General features: G+C 34.9%; 1 protein-coding gene across 2 annotated transcripts in view; it reads left to right on the top strand.

Annotated features, from left to right (window-relative positions):
* TM9SF4 (transmembrane 9 superfamily protein member 4) overlaps positions 1-16,993 on the top strand; it is a 74,475-nt gene that overhangs the window by 45,420 nt on the left and 12,062 nt on the right. For both annotated transcript variants that reach the window (XM_069834400.1, XM_069834399.1), the window contains exon 7: positions 9,045-9,202. In XM_069834400.1, coding sequence (XP_069690501.1) covers positions 9,045-9,202 — 158 coding nt within the window. The remainder of the gene's footprint in view (positions 1-9,044; positions 9,203-16,993) is intronic.

The following is a 16,993-nucleotide window of genomic DNA, read 5'->3' as shown; positions in this document are numbered from 1 at the left end:
GAAGTCTATTGTCGTGCTGAAAGAAAGACTCCTCAATGTCAACCAGCACTATTTTACACAACTTTTTTTAGTAAGTTTTCAGGGTATTACAGTTGAAATCTGCAGGTTATCTTTACTTCGTAAGTATAAGCAGGTGCAGAATTTCAGGTAGGATTTCTACATGAGCAGGGTGTGTGCTTCCCTTGTTAGCTAGTACAGACAGAACAAAGTCATACACCAAAGCTTGAAAACAAGCTATGCCAAGCAAATTGTGGCATGGTTTCGACGTTATAGGTATCATGGAAAGGGTTAATGGTTCTCAAATATGGTGTAACAGCACAACTATTTATTCGGAATTTGACCCATATATATATATAGACACACACACGGTGCCAAAACGATATATCCCCACTTCAAGCAAAGAAAAAAATGTGTTAACATAACAAAACTGAATTCACACAAACAGAAAATGATAGCACTAATCATCTTAGACTTTTACAGTTACAACAGTTGCTCAAAATGCCCACCATGGGCGTCGACACACTTCTGAATACGTTGAACTACTGTTCGAGGAACGTTTGCGAAAGTGTCCTCAGCGATTGCAGCACATGCCATTTCAATTTCTTCCCGAAGTGCTGCCAGTGTAGCTGGTTTTCTATACTATACAACATTCTTAAGAGTCCAGAGGCCACATTGTTGTAAAGTGCCTACTGATGACTTTGGTAGGAAAACGAACCTCAATTATGCGTGTTAACTCCACCATTAATTTTTAGTAGGTTATTTTACAACGCTTTATCAACATCTTAGGTTATTTAGCGTCTGAATGAGATGGTGATAATACCGCGAAATGAGTCCAGGGTCCAGCACCGAAAGTTACCCAGCATTTGCTCATATTGGGTTGAGAGAAATAACATAAATTTAATATTAGGTTTGGAACACTACAGTTGCATAATACTGGTGTTAATTTTTTCCTTTTATATTGTTACATTATACTATCTTGAAACACAATAAAATGAAAAGGAGTGACGAGGAATTGAACCTGTGACGTCTAAATTCCGACGTTCTTCCGACTGATAGGAGAACACAAGTATAGAAACATTTGCGGAAAAATTGGCCCAATCCCCCTCCAAGATTTATGATGACTTGTAGAAGCTCGTCCAGGATGCAGGGTGGCAAAGGCTGATTGGGATAGAACTAATATTTAACCTTTGCTGTGAATTTTGGTGAAGTCCGGAGGGCCCAGTTAGTCAAATCCACTCTCCTCACCTCCACACTTGGGCCCCTTGGGATGTTAAGATGCGAAAGAGATAGTGGTGTGTGGAAAGCAACGGGAAGTTACTGCATTTATCCATCCCAAGAAAAACTGCAAACATGAGCAAAGGAAGCTTTTAATAGAAAAAGGAGCATCTTTCCGGACCTCTGGAAAAAGAACTAAGGACGAGACTAGTGAAGTGCTTTGTGTGGAGCATAGCATTGTATGGGGAAGAAACATGGACATTACGACGAAAATAAATGAAGAAAAACAAATAGAAACATTTTAAATGTGAATGTGGAGAAGAATGGAGCGTGTGAAGTGGACAGAGAGAATAAGAAATGAAGTTGTGTTGGAAAAAGTGGGTGAAGAAAGAATGATGCTGAAACTGGTTAGAAAGAGAAAAAGGAATTGGTTGGGCCACTGATTGAGAAGAAAGTGCATAATGAAGGATGCACTGGAAGGAATGGTGAATGGGAGAAGAGTTCGGAGCAGAAGAAGATATCAAATAATAGACGACATTAAGATATGTAGATCATCAGCGGAGACAAAGAGGAAGGAAGAAAATAGGAAAGATTGGAGAATGCTGGGTTTGCAGTGAAAGATCTGCCCATGAGCAGAACACTTGTACGTGTGTGCATGCGTGCGTGTGCACGTGTCGAGGATGCCTGGAATGTCATGGCTGAGAACAGTCACTATTTGAAAAGACTAGTCGATTCCATGCCCACTCGACTGCAAGATGTGATCGAGAGGTGGAGAAGATAGACTAAGTATCGAATAGTGGCTTTGTGTTTGGTTTTTGAACGCTTAATTGTTTGGATGTTCTAAGGCATACACCAGTAAGTTTGTTTTGTTTATGCCACAAAAGATATTTTTTTGAGAATGAAATCTTTTCTTCTTTCCATTTGCAGTCATAATGTCATAATAAATAATGATAAAGTCATGGCATTATAACTTGATGTTAATTACTAAGATAATCATAAAAGAGACAGGAGCATCATGTATATTTTCTCTCTCTCTTTCTCTTTTAAAAACAAAACAAAAAAGAACATAAAAAGCACTAGGTTGTATTCGAACGCAGGACCTCTTGAATACCAGGCCGGAACGCTACCATTACACTATAAAGTAACACACAGAATACTTTAATTATAACTGTAGATATCGGGCATCACGGTCCAAATAGTAGTGAAGATACCCAAAGGGAACTTTGCTTCTAGAGAGTGGCCACTTTTTCTTTTGGCAACTGTACATATGATTTTCATCAAAGGTACTGGAATTTCTTGTGCGAAGACCATACTGATATCTGAATGAGTTTAATAGAACCTAGCAAGTATTGAGAAGTTCAAATTTGATCCAGGCTTCATTGATTTATTAACATTACAAAACTCATAAAAGATTTATAACAGTCCTCCATCTTATTAATATACTTCTGGCTATGACCAGAGAGCTTCTTTGTTCTTTCTTGAAAAACTATCTTTGGTTAGTTGTGTAGTTATATCTGTCCACTTTTGACGTTCATCTTTAAACTTTGTTTTTAATATCTCTAGCATTACTAGGAAAATATTCAGAAGTTCCTAAATAGAATTGTGTCAGTCGATACTTGGGTATGTCAATACACTCCTGAAATCAAGATTGCTAGCAAGGAATGGCAATAGTTCAGCTACTATAGTAGTTATTTGAAAGACAAATTGAAAGAAGCTGTATTATTCAGAAGATGTAAAAAATTGTCTGAAAATGTAATCCTCTATTGTAATGTCCATCCTCACTGCACAAAATTTACATTTATCAGGTATCAGCAATTATGGATGATGTCACAGAATTGGCGCAAAGCTCAATACACATGTGAACATGCTGTGATGAAAAAATTGTCTGTCACCACTTCTAAATCACTGCCGTGTAGCACAGCTATACAGTACATGTACAGTTGACTGTCATCTTCCACTATGAATGTCACTGTCAACGTCACTGTCTGTACCACTGCAAAGTATTGTTATAAAGAGACAAGGTACTAAAAATTGTAACAACTCATGGTAATTGCTGCAGGGCAGACTGAAGCAGTTCGAATGTTTTGAGCTGCACACAATCTACCTTGCGCATGTGTATTGCCTAGTACACAGTCAAATCTCAATAGCTTTTATGCTTTCAGCTGTCTAGCAACAAGTGTACCCAAGATATCGTTATTGAACTTGAGTGAGAAGTGCTGCTACAACTTTCATGTAGCCTGGCCTATGTGACCATCATCTGTTTGGATCACTAAAGAAAAAGCTCAGTCTTCTTAATGAATACAGCTGTTTTCTAACAACATGAAGTCCACTGTAGTCTATTCAGTTTTTATTTTTCATGCGAAATGAGGGGTATTTTGATCGGTGTTCATTATAGATGCCTGTTGCTAGTAGCCAGAGTTGGAGTGTAGTCAATATATACTGCAAGGCTGTGTCTTCTGCAACTGGTACTGATGATTTTAATTTACTTCTTTTGTGGTTTATGGATGGACAATATAGAAGAATGTGTTCCAGATCTTCATCATGATTATTACACCACAGACAAGTAGGATTATCAGAAATGAAGGGTACACGGGAAAAACGATCAAGGTCCATCAAAAATCGAAATTGAGTTAATAATGTCATCTTATAGTGGAAAGGGAGTACTATCATGTGGTCTAGCTAGTTTTCTGTCGAAACGATCATGGTCCTTGAAAATGAGCATTAAAGTTTTCATGTACTTCAGAAGAATGATCAAGCTCCAGTCGATTCTGTGGAAGAATGATCAAGATCCATTTTTCTACTCTGCTTTTTGTCTATGCTTTGCCGTATAATGCTGCAGCTTTGTGTTGCTGACTTTCTGATAATTTATGTAAAATGAACGATAATTTCATTACATTTCCACTTACCAAAGTAAGAATGCAATGATTTTTATTTCGCACTAAAGTAAAGCTTGTTTCATGGACATTCTTTCAGACTTGTGTTAATTGTTCCGGATGTCACCTTAAAATTAAGTCATAAGTGAAATGGAGATATCAGAATTGACAGAGAATATAGCTATGCAGAATGTGAGTACAAAGAAAATAATTTTTTGACATACTTTTAACTCATTGAAAGGAATACAGACCTTGAGTCAAATTACAGGAGACACTTGTTTAAGTGTTCAGGATTGAGATGTTCTCAGAATATTTTACTTATAGAAAGGAGTAGATTAGCAAGGGAATCAAATCTAATGGCTTTCTTTGTTATACAGAATGCTCACCTGACAGGGATTATTATTGTAAATACTATGAAGTCATACAAGAAATATCCATTGATTTTTGTGAATTAGTAGCTACAATATAAGTTTTGGGTATTACTGAAATGACGGCATGTATTTGCAATAAATTTAGAACCAATAGCCTATATCTCAACTTGAATTAGAAATAACGATAAAGATGCAACTCAGATACACAATTTGAATAGACAAAAACCATATCTCGCAACGACTCAAAATGAACTACATAAGAGGAAAGGAGATACTTTGTATGAGGTAAAGCATTCTGAATGTTTGGATACATTTAAAATCCAGAAGGTATATGATTAAGGAAGCAGTTTGTGTAGATTACCATAAGAATCTTCCAATTCCTAAAATTTCAACAAGTGAAGTATATTACCGCAGGCAACTATAGTTTTTTCGTGGTAAGTACATACACTTTCTACTGGAAAATCAGTATTTTGTATATATGATGAAACGGTTATGAACAAAGTATAAACCAGAAGATAAGATGTGAGTTTCCTGATGACTAATGACATGAGATTGCTAATCCTAGGAAGAAACCTGAACCATTCTTCATAGTTGACTGCAAGATAGAAGAAGTAGTTTATGGATGGGGAGAATTTCTGAATAGCTACAGCAAAAAGAGGTCCTTTGCAATCTACAATGTAAAATAAGATGCTAAACAGGTGTTCTTGATAATCATCAAGCAGACGATATGAAAGATAGGCTATGTAGTAAGTTTCTATTTTATTTGTCAAAATTTATTTATCGCATTTTAATTTCAAATGCTATTAAACATCCGGGCCAACTGTAGTAACATGCTGTAGTAGCACTCCCCGTTTACTGTAACAGTCTGTCTTATTTCATTATTGTCCACACCTGTGGAGTAATGGTTAATGCGTCTGGCCAGGAAACCAGGTGCCTGGGTTTGATTCCCAGTCGGGGCAAGTTATCTGATTGAGGCTTTTCCGGGGGTTTCTCTCAACCCAATATGAGCAAATGCTGGGTAACTTTCGGTGCTGGACCCTGGACTCATTTCACGGCATTATCACCATCTCATTCAGACGCTAAATAACCTAAGCTGTTGATAAAGCGTTGTAAAATAACCTGTACTAAAAATTACTGGTGGAGTTAACACTCGTAATTGAGGTTCATTTTCCTACCGAAGTCATCAGTAGGCACTTTACAACAATGTGGCCTCCGCGATCTCCAGATTTCAATCCGGCCGACTTTCGGTTGTGGGGTTATCTTAAAGAACGAGTTTTCCTGATACATCCAACAACCTACTGCAACTGAAAGATGCCATCTCGCAAGAAATTGCCAATATTCCAAGATATTATCTGCAAAATACTGTGTTTGGTGTTGCAGACAGAATGCTGTACGTTGAACAAGAGAACAGCGGACATAATCCCAATGTTTTGTAAACCCCGTTGTTTGTCCAACACTGATGTTTTTGTTTTTTCCCTATCTCAAATATTATAATATTTATAACGGTTTAATATTTGAACTGACTTTTGAAATACCCTGTATTTTGAAATTATACATAAAATGGCCGAAAACAAATTAAATGTTTGAGTTAGATGCGGTGTTTTACTATAATGCATGCTGTATTCCATGTGTCTCAGAGTTGGACCTTGATCGTTTTTACTTTGGAAGTTTACATATTGTTTGTTTATATTGCATTTTCCATTGTTGCCATCCAAATTTAGAACAAAATGTCATTGTATAATTAATAAGAAATCATCGTTCTTTACTTTCCACTACGTCAATTTCTATTAAATACACACATAACTAAGTATTAAGTGGTTAAACTTTAAAATTCGTTTTTCTCGAAACTTTCTAAAATGGACCTTGATCATTATTCCCGTGTACCCTTCAAATATGAAATCAGTGTAGGTACAATTGTGTGACAATGTGACCTGTTCTGGCTCTTGTTAAAAATGTTTGAACATGTCTGGGCAAGTTTTTCTACATTTTCAGGTCATTTGAGTTTTTTGTACGGACTAAAATTTTTCCTTTGTCAGAAGAGAGCCAATTGTTGATCCATAAGTTTATAAAAAGAGACTTTACTGAAGCAAAAGCACTGGATATAGATATCACTTGAAGAGGTCTTGGTTGCAAATGTGTTGCCTGTTTTGCAATATTATCAACTTTCTCGTTTCCAAGTATGCCACAATGACTAGATATCCATTGAAATGTTATTTCCTTTTGGAGTTTTTTTAGTTTACTTGTTTCTGAATTGTAATAATTCTATGTGCATATAGGTTTAGTACATATTTGATTATATTAAATATAGCCCCCTTGGAGTCGGTAAGTATGCAAATAGAAATTTGAGTAACACACTGAAGAGCAGCATCAATAGCTATCAATTCAGTGTCAAGACTGGAAGAGAATGAACATGGATGAAGTAACTTTCTTGATATTTTGGAATATAATACCCTGCTCCTGATGTCCCATTATTAGAATTTAGAGATCCATTTGTATAAATTTGAAGGTGATCCTGATATATGCTGCAGAGTAGTTCCATGGCATCTAACTTAAGAATGTATGGAGGATCATTTTTGGAAGATTTGCTGGAATTTGTGTGCTATGTTCTGGAATTACCCATTTCTATGGAGGAATTTCGTTCACAGCTGGAGTTTTAGCAATGAGTGTGTCTGTGATATAGATTGGTATTTATTCTTTCTTTATTTTATAGAAATTACACAGGATATTATCTGATAGTTTGAAGAACATCTGAGATCTGGATGAGGCTTGCAATTTTAAATGTGTTTTTAGATCCTTTTGTAATACATAGTGTATCTGATTGGTTGAATACTACATTCAATTTCTAGGGCAACAGTTGTTGTGGTTTTTGGTAGAAAAAGAAAAAGCTAGAAGGCAAAAAATTTGCAATTAATGATCTGGTGATAAAATAAGTGGCTGCACAGCCAATCAAAGATGTTCTTTCAAGGAGAAATAAAGAAGCTCTCTAGTTACTGCCAGAAGTGTAGCTGAGGGACTATTTTGAAAAATAGAGTTTTAATTTAATGTTTTCAAATAAATTATGTATTTAGAAATAACCAAATTGCAGCAGTTATAAGTGGTTTTGTAATTTTGACCTTATGCTTTCTGTAAATAATTTTAACCATAATGAGGCAAGGAATACAAGGTCTCTTCTTGAAGTATCCATCTATTTTGAACATTTCGAGAATCGGTTGTGTGGCCTTGATGTAACTTGGAAGCCAGTCAGAAAGGACCTTAACAGCACATGCTTGAGCAATCTTTCTCCTGTGGGGCTACTCAGTTGGCAGTGAAATGCTGTTAAGTTAGCTTGTATAATTACATTCACCAGTGGTTGACCAAAGAGGTCACCAAATCTATATTAAATTTTGTTTCCAATTTTGACATTTACCCATAGAAATTATTCAACTGCTTAAGACAGCTTTTGAGATACCAGCAATTCAGATATGGCCAGAAATCTGTAGAAAATGATCCATGTTCTGTTGTCCTTTCTTCAAATCTCATGCAGGAATTTCCTGCAAAACATTACATCATGCAGATTTGGCAGCACCTAACAGCCCAGATTTGACTCCCTGTGATTTCTGGCTTTTTGCAAGCTTTAACAAAATGTCTAATTAACTTTAATTTAATGCATAGTTGTGACTATAGAATCTTGTCTTTTTTCTACCAGAAAATCCTTCACATTCATCTCACCTGGAATTAAATCTTATTGTATTGGCTGGTCCTTGATGTTATAATGTTTGTCCCTTGCTCGGCTGTCCCATTCACAAAGAAGCAGCCGAATTTTGTAAAACTGAACTGCATTCCAAAAGTTCTTCTTGAATTTGTTAAAAATTGAGACCTATCTCTAGATCATTTAGTTCAGATTGGGATATATCATAAGTTTTCCAAAGAGTATTGCTTTATTACTGCCACTAAGCCAACAATATAAACATCATGAGACAACTTCAGCAACTTGGTGTCCAACTATTACCTTCAACGACTTTCCAAAAATATAATTCATATATCTTTTTCACTAAAGAAGTAATAGATTTTTTTTTTTTAGACTTTGGTATAAATTCATCACAAACATAACAAAGTAAGTCCAACATATTAACACATTTACAATGTGAATGAGACAATGTAATAATGAGTTATAATAATAGTGTCACATTAATACACTTCATGCATTCAGATGCACAGCTTCACAAAAGAACAACAATATTCACCAACTGACAAGATTTATTTTTAAATCTAGTGAAAGATGTTTACTCTTGCACAGTACCTCTGAAGTGCCATAAACTCGCAGAATCAATAAATGGGTCGTTTTGTTTGGATTTGTCAGTCTGCTTGCTTCGACTGGAATTACTTAGCTTACAGATGTGTGTGTTCCTCGGAAAATTTAGATGGTATCGCAAAACTGATGTCATATTTGAAATCAGTGCATCGAAATACTGTACATTCGAATCATTTAGAGTCATTTGAAGGAATATGTCATTGTCGAACTATGCTATCTTTTGAAGATGTTCATTAAAATTTTTCGCTTTCTCCTTCTTGGCTACTTGTGTGATAAATTATTATTTTGTTCCAGTTTTTGCAATGTTGGGAATGCTGTCTCCAGCCTCAAGGGGAGCACTTATGACAGCAGCCATTTTTCTTTATGTCTCTATGGGTCTCATCGCAGGATATTTCTCTGCACGTCTTTATAAAACTATGAAGGGTCGTGAATGGAAACGAGCAGCATTCTTGGTTAGTGAATGAAGTTTTTATTTGTTTATGTATTTATACGTGTGTGTGTGCGTGCGGAAATCCTTTGGCATTCAAGCCACAAGTGATTCATTATGTGTACAATCCCCAATAGAAAGGGTTGGAATGTGTGGAATCTCAGCAGAAGCATTTTCAGATAGCTCAGAGAGTTTAATGTTCCTAGATGTGACAGACCAATCCTGTATGCCAGTGGTTTTAGCCCACTAGGTGTCTCTTCTGATCATCTGGTGCATGTGTGTGAATGTCTGCCTGTGTTTAGCTGTGTGTGCAGGTACATGCGCGTTTTTTTCTCTCCAATAACCTGAAATGAGTGGAAGTGGAAGGTGAAATGGAGAGTGTTGGGAGGGAGGGGGTCTTGTGAATTCAAACGTAATGATTTTAGATTGAGATGTGTACAACTTTGAAAGAATTTAAAGTTGCAAAGGACTGATTTTATAGAAAAATGTTAATATTACATATCAAAAGCCCATAATCCTGAAATTACTTATACAATTATGGATCTCCAATGGATCCCAGTCCATTGTGGAATATATGGTAATGAGAAAGCTGATATATTGGCCAAGAAAGGAATTAGAATAAACATAAAGAAAAACTACAGTTTTTCATATGAGTCCATGAAACAAGTTTACCAAAAGGAAAATTAACAGCAATTACCACACATTTCTCCAAGTGAACATCAAACTTCAGGATGGAACAATTTACTACAAGATTTAAAATCCATTCCTGATCTACCACGAAAATCTGCTGTGGCCATGTTCAGACTGATTACTGGTCATGACTGTCTTACAGAAGATCTACATCGAATCAACTTATTGGACTCTGCTAAATGTTTATTTTGCAATAAAAAGATGCCATGGACATGGAACATCTAAAAATCTGTAAATCTCTGGAAAATTTTATGGACCTTACATCTAAATATTGGGAAGCAAGAAGGAGAATGGCTTTACTGTTAAATATGGAGCATTAGACACACACACACACATATACAATTAAGTTTCCACGTCTGTACATAGTACGTTGGTCATTGTGCCACTGTCACATATTCTGTGACACAGTATATGAGGGCAGGCGACCAAAGGGAAGACTGAGAGAACTTAAACTGAGGGGATTTGATCCGGCATTGAAACTGGAATCCGATCTGGCTTAGTGGATAAAGCATCAGCAAGTAGAGCTGAAAATTCGGGTTCGAGTCCCGGTGCCGGAGAGAATTTTTCTTTGTTCTATCCATCCTTCATCTGTGTAGTCAAGTTCTCGATGCCTAAGAAGACCTCGCCCAGGATCAGGGCTATTTCTGCCAGCTCGTCGATTCCATGCCTCATAGAATCAGAGCAATTGCAAAAGTAGACGGGTGGTGGACGAGATATTAGGTTCACCATATTTGTTTAATTATTTGTTTTCGTTATTATGTTTATTTTTTTTTTATTTGGAAGACCAATTGAATCTTTCAATTGATTTTTCTTTTTTTATTGTTCCCTGCAGGATCAAGCCAAATAAAATCCCACAAGGGATGGAAAATAACTATTCCACATATGAAAACAAACAAAATGAAACTTTGGTCGCAGGTGTCTTAACAAAAATTCATGCAAAAAAGTTCTACCATCAATGCGACCCAAATTCATATTCTTCTGCACGACAGTCAGACAACGTAACAGTCTGAGCTATTACAGAACAAAAACAGAAACCCTCTCCTCCATGCAGCATGTCGATCTCACGATCAACGGTTCGGGTCCAATGTTATACTGACAGGGAACATTGTGAATCGCGCTCTCTAAGGATGTTCAAGAGTCAGTCCAAATTTTGTCATTGTGTCTATACCAATTAAAGTTTTTTTTCTGTTCAGTATGATTTTAACAGTGGAAAGTTTTATTTTAATTTGATAAAAGTTACAAGCAGAATGTCAGCGTCCTTTTCTGAACCTCAGTTTACAAAGTGTTGATGAAGAAGAGGTTATGTGCACTGTTTGCAAGGCACAATTTTCAATTGCATTTGATGATTATAGAAAAATAAGTAAGCATATATACTAATTCAGGAACATTGCAAAACTGCTAAAGCTTCTAGGCGAGCAAACCCATGGATATATTGTTTCAGAAAAAAGTTTCCAAAATCTGATGGTTTACATTGTGCTGCTAAAGAGGCAAGGTTGGTTTACGATTCTGTGTAGCATGAGTTTAGCTTCAAATCTGCTGATTGTTAGTCAAAATTAATAAATAGATTGTATGGTCGAAAATTTAGTTTTGCAAAATAAAAAAAATTGGGCAGTAGCAGCCATTTTTATAGCACCATTTGAAAGGTGTTGGAGAGATAACAGGGAATGTGTCAAAACAGGATTATTGAGAAAAACAAGTTTAAGTAACTGAACATTCCTGGTTTTTAACCAATGTGTCAAATTCTTAACATTAACTTATTCGGAAATTTCCACTTTTATTGTGATTGGACAGTTCTGTAGTCCCAGTTGTCACTTATAGAATGTGCTATATACCATAAAATCACTAAAAATGGATATTCCTTGTTTTCTCCCATTACAATTCATTTGTAAATAAGAATGTCCAAACTGAACTTAAAAGTTGATAACTTTGTTACTGTAACCATTAATGCTCCCAATAGATTAGTTTTAAAGTTGGTCCCTGTACTTTCAAGATTTTTCATCCCAATAATTTGCTTTAAAAATTACTTCTTAGAATTTGATGAAGTTAGCAGAGAAACTGCAGAAATCTTGTCAGATCATGTTATTAGAACTTTAAAATAATCATGATAATAATAATATAAATAAAATTATTTCATATTGTACAAACAATACCAACACAAATTCAATTTTGGAAGTATGAAATGACAAGGCACAATTGTGCTGATTAAGCTGTAAAACAAACTAAGAAGAAAAGTGCTAGGCATAGTCTGTGGCACACATTGCTTACAAATGTGAGCAGAGTGGGTAGATCAAGTACTCATCAAAATGTACAAATTCATCTACGTCTACACTGTGAGAGTAGTTCAACTGAAGGGCTCTTGGGAATTTGCTGGGATAGAATTAAAAAAGTTCTCTCTCATAGTAATACCAGACTTCTCAGCCTTCCACTAGCTGTACACCAAAGATCCTGTGAAAAATTAATTACCTACATAATTAAGCATCTTGTTAAAAACTTTGTGTGATAAACATTTTATTTTAAGACTTCCAAATATATCTTGAAGTACTTTGACAAAAATGAAAATAAACCAGAAAAAGAGTTTCTTACTTTTCTGTTAATTATTAAATGCACTCTCAGAAATTGCTTCTCACTCCATAATAGGTTATTGAATGGTTTACTTTCATAGTATTAGTTTTTATTTTCAGATTAGAGAAAGCATTGTGAAGCTGCAAAAATCAGTTCGGATATTTCAGCAGAAATTCATATTTTCAGCATACCATATAAAAAAAGTGTTTTTGTGTACATTTTATATCTGTGCATCCATTCGTCTATGAATAAAAGTTTCTCTTCAACTGTCAGATGGATTTTGTCCATATTCTGTCACTTTATCTGGGAATTATACACATGCAATTAATAATTTTAATAAAAGTTTAATTGGTTGTTATTTAAAAGAAAAAAAAAAACAGAAGGTTTCACAGCATCAGAATTCATTAGATGATTTTCTTTGTGATCATTTGTACTGTATTACGTAGAATAATCTGACAAATGAGAACAATCATTTAGTAGTTCTACCTACAGAAAATCGTTTATCAAAGAGAAATGTATTTTTATATACAGAATTATATTTACTCCATTGAGAGTGAATTCAGTTTAGGTTAGAAAGCTCAAAGCTAGAAAGCAGTTGCAGGTATAACAGAGAACAGAGGAGAGGCAGGTTCATTATCCAAGCATACATCATTCCTGTAAACATATTTGTTATGTGTGGGTAAACCATGAGGCAAAGTACTGAAGCAAGATTTAAAATTAAAATGAAGTCTCAATATCGCACTTGAAGAGTTCGTGGGAAAAACAATGAATGTCACATTTCTGTTAAGGATTAGATAATGATCTAATTGAGTCTATAACTGCAAGATGTAGTGCTGTTTCTATAGAAAATAAAGGAAAGAATTACTGTATTCGTGGTGATAATTCTCCTTTTTACCATTTTTCATAAGAACAAAATAAATTTCGCAGTGATTCATTGAATTAGATAATGACATCAACCTTAAGAAAACTGTGACATTCATTGTTTTTCCCGCGAACTCTTCTATTTTGACATTTACATGACTTTAAGTGCTGACTTTCGTAAATAGTCGAATAACATAATCAATGATCAATAATAGTAATCAATGGTGCTACAGCCCTTTAAGGGCCCAAATCAACCAGCTGGCTGCTGACCCCACAGCCACATACCTAAGCATAGGTAGAGGATCACCCAACCAGAATGGAAGTATTGTGTTGTTAGCACTATGATCCCTTAGCCATTATAGCTTTCGTAACCAGACTTCGATACTTATTGTAACTTCCCAAGGACATCACAATGCTGGGTAGGCACTAGTCCCACACACTGGCTGGAATTTCATGAGAAAATTTCTCTCATGAGAACTTGAACCAGTATGCATTCCATATCATGAGCTTTAGGCAGGATGCATTAAACCATGATGTCACGACACAGGACTATCAATGATTACAATTTTATACAAATAACTATTTTATGTAAATCTGTGAAAAAATTAACTACATTATTTATATGTATTAAGTAATAAATACAGAATGCCCTTTATATGCAATCCAGAAAACGAAAGTAGGCTGTATGTTATCTTTGAGATGTTCATTTTATTTCTCGTAGCAGTTAATTTATATATTCTTTGAATCTTATTATAAACCACAAATATGTTTATCAATTTTAATTAATGCTATTTATCGTTCAAAATATTTAATCGATTAACTATTTGAATTTAATCAATTAATCGAGTTTTGATCGAGTTTAAAAATGTTTTAATATACTGTAATAAACAATTATTGTTAAATTTAACTTGTGTTCAGTGATAAGCATAAGTATTAAATGTTGTATATCTGTATATATTATATTGTTATATTACAAAACTATTTTAATTCGCGGGTGCTGAGTAAAGGGGGTTAAGTATGAATTGGCTAAACTGGAATAAGTACAGATTTGAACTATCCACAATTAGTTTTCTCTCGTGTTAAAGGGGTTAAGTTATTCTTCCATCTATGATGCAGTTACAGTGCTCTGTAGTTTGTGACAAAGATGTTTTATTCAGTACCAAAGGAGAGAAGTTTACATACCTTACAATTTGACTTAACCCCCTTTACACGAGCACCCACAAATTACTTACTAACATATTTATTATGAGGCTTATAATTTATTGTGTCAATTTCTCCGGGAATTTTTTAGACAAACATAAATAACAAAAAGTATGAAGACTCACCTAGTTAATACTGCTTCATCCATGATTTTAAACATATGAGTACATTCACATGCTCCGAATTAAGTGCCGCTCTATGTTTAATAACATGTTTCCTGCATCACTAAACATGAAAAAACTTTTTTTCTGTCAAGCACTTCTCCACGATCGTTCAGTTTAAATACAAATGTTTCACCGAGTTTACCCCTCAAATTCTCATATGACATAATGGAGTTTACACTTTTCACAATCCACAGAAAACTGATTTTGTTTCTTTATCAAACTAAACACACAATCTTCATATACAAACTCAGTACAGAAACTGCAGCTCCAAACGTAGGCTTATAGTGGTCGAAACAGAAGACTGGCCCCTATTGTAATCAAATTACCAGATTTTAGAAAGAGAAGAAGGTAGTTACGCTCTCACTTGCACACAGTGTAGAATGGCTGTTTTATAAGGGATGAGGGGGACGAATTCCAGAAAAGTATGTATTTCATATGCTAGGAAGTTTTCTTGAAATGCCTGTTATTATTTGATTGAGAAGCTTTTGTCATCTAGTCTTCTGTCAAAAATTCTGAAAGTTAGAATTTATAAAACAGTTATATTACCGGTTGTTCTGTATGGTTGTGAAACTTGGACTCTCACTTTGAGAGAGGAACAGAGATTAAGGATATTTGAGAATAAGGTTCTTAGGAAAATATTTGGGGCTAAGAGGGATGAAGTTACAGGAGAATGGAGAAAGTTACACAACGCAGAGCTGCACGCATTGTATAGTTCACCTGACATAATTAGGAACATAAAATCCAGACGTTTGAGATGGGCAGGACATGTAGCACGTATGGGCGATTCTATAAATGCATATAGAGTGTTAGTTGGGAGGCCGGAGGCAAAAAAGACCTTTGGGGAGGCCGAGACGTAGGTGGGAAGATAATATGTATGTATTTATTTACACTGCAAGTGGGCATGCACCCGGTGGCAGTGGTATACACAATATAAACAATTCCAGAAAAGAATACACAATAAATATTAAAATGGATTTGAGGTAGGTGGGATATGATGGTAGAGACTGGATTAATCTTGCTCAGAATAGGGACCAATGGCAGGCTTATGTGAGGGCGGCAATGAACCTCCAGGTTCCTTAAAAGCCAGTAAGTAAGGAAGTTTTCTTGGAAAACCATAAAATTTAATAAGAGTTTTACATTGTGTTTCAACTTTCAATAGAGGTAGACTAGGTCACTGTCCTCATATCTCCATCTCTTTCTGAAGTGTTTGTGCAAAGATTTTCCCTATGCTTCCTGGTTTACAGTTAGAAAATAACAGTATTATTGTGCTTTTAAGTAAGCAATTTCGGAGAGAGAAATATTGTTGGAATTTTTAGTATGAGTTTATATTAACAAAATAATAATTAATATCAACTACAACCAATTAATTTTAATTGACTCGATTATTGGATTAAATATTTTTTATTGATTAATCGATTAAATCCCACAAAACTAATTTTAATCAGTTTTCATGAATATTAAATTATTATTTAAAACAATTAAAATATATACAAATAGCTGTTTGTGAATTTGTATATACACATGCACACACACACACGCACGCACATACTCTCCCCCCCCCTCCCTTTCCCTTCATCTCTCCCTATATCTCTTCCTCTTGCTTTCTCCTTGCTTCTCTCCTCGTTTTTCTGTCTCTTTCTCTCTCTCCCTTCTCTTTCTATCTCAAACTATACAATTAATATATGAAGTAATATTTTTTTGGGAGTTACCGTTATATGAAAATATTGTTTGTGTGCAATGCAGAAGATGTAAGTTTATCTTATTTCACTGCATTTTATGAATGGTAGTTTAATAAAATAGGCTATAATCGGTAATGCTCTTAGTAGTCTTATGAAGAAATAGAATTATTGCTAAATACGTAAAATATTAGTAATGAGAAAGTGTGTGTCATCTTCGTGTAATCATTCAAAATCTTCTTTTAAGATTATAATTATTTGCAACAAAAGCATTTCTGCTTGTGATATCCTAGTCCCTTTGATGAATTGAAAGTATAATCATCACGAAAAGGATATTTTTAAATTAACTCTTTATATTGTATTATATTGAAAATACTATTAATGTTGCTATCCATGAGAGCATTATTTCACGATTCAGAACTGCGTTTTTGGGACTATGGGAAGGAGTATAAAGAAATGGTGCAAAAAATTGGCAAAATGAGAATAATTTGCGTTATCATGTTTCTCTATTTTCACGGCTGTCTAGTGATATCCAATATTAAGCATACTAAGATGTACAGTGTTCCAAAAAGTTTAGGGACATTTTATAATTATTATAAAATGCTGCCCGAGCCTTAAATTATTACAGAAACTAACAATGTTTTTAACTGTTGATTAACAATA

This window comes from Periplaneta americana, chromosome 9 (genome assembly GCF_040183065.1).
Source record: "Periplaneta americana isolate PAMFEO1 chromosome 9, P.americana_PAMFEO1_priV1, whole genome shotgun sequence".
Classification (NCBI taxonomy): domain Eukaryota; kingdom Metazoa; phylum Arthropoda; class Insecta; order Blattodea; family Blattidae; genus Periplaneta; species Periplaneta americana.
This window is presented reverse-complemented; position numbering and strand designations above follow the sequence as displayed.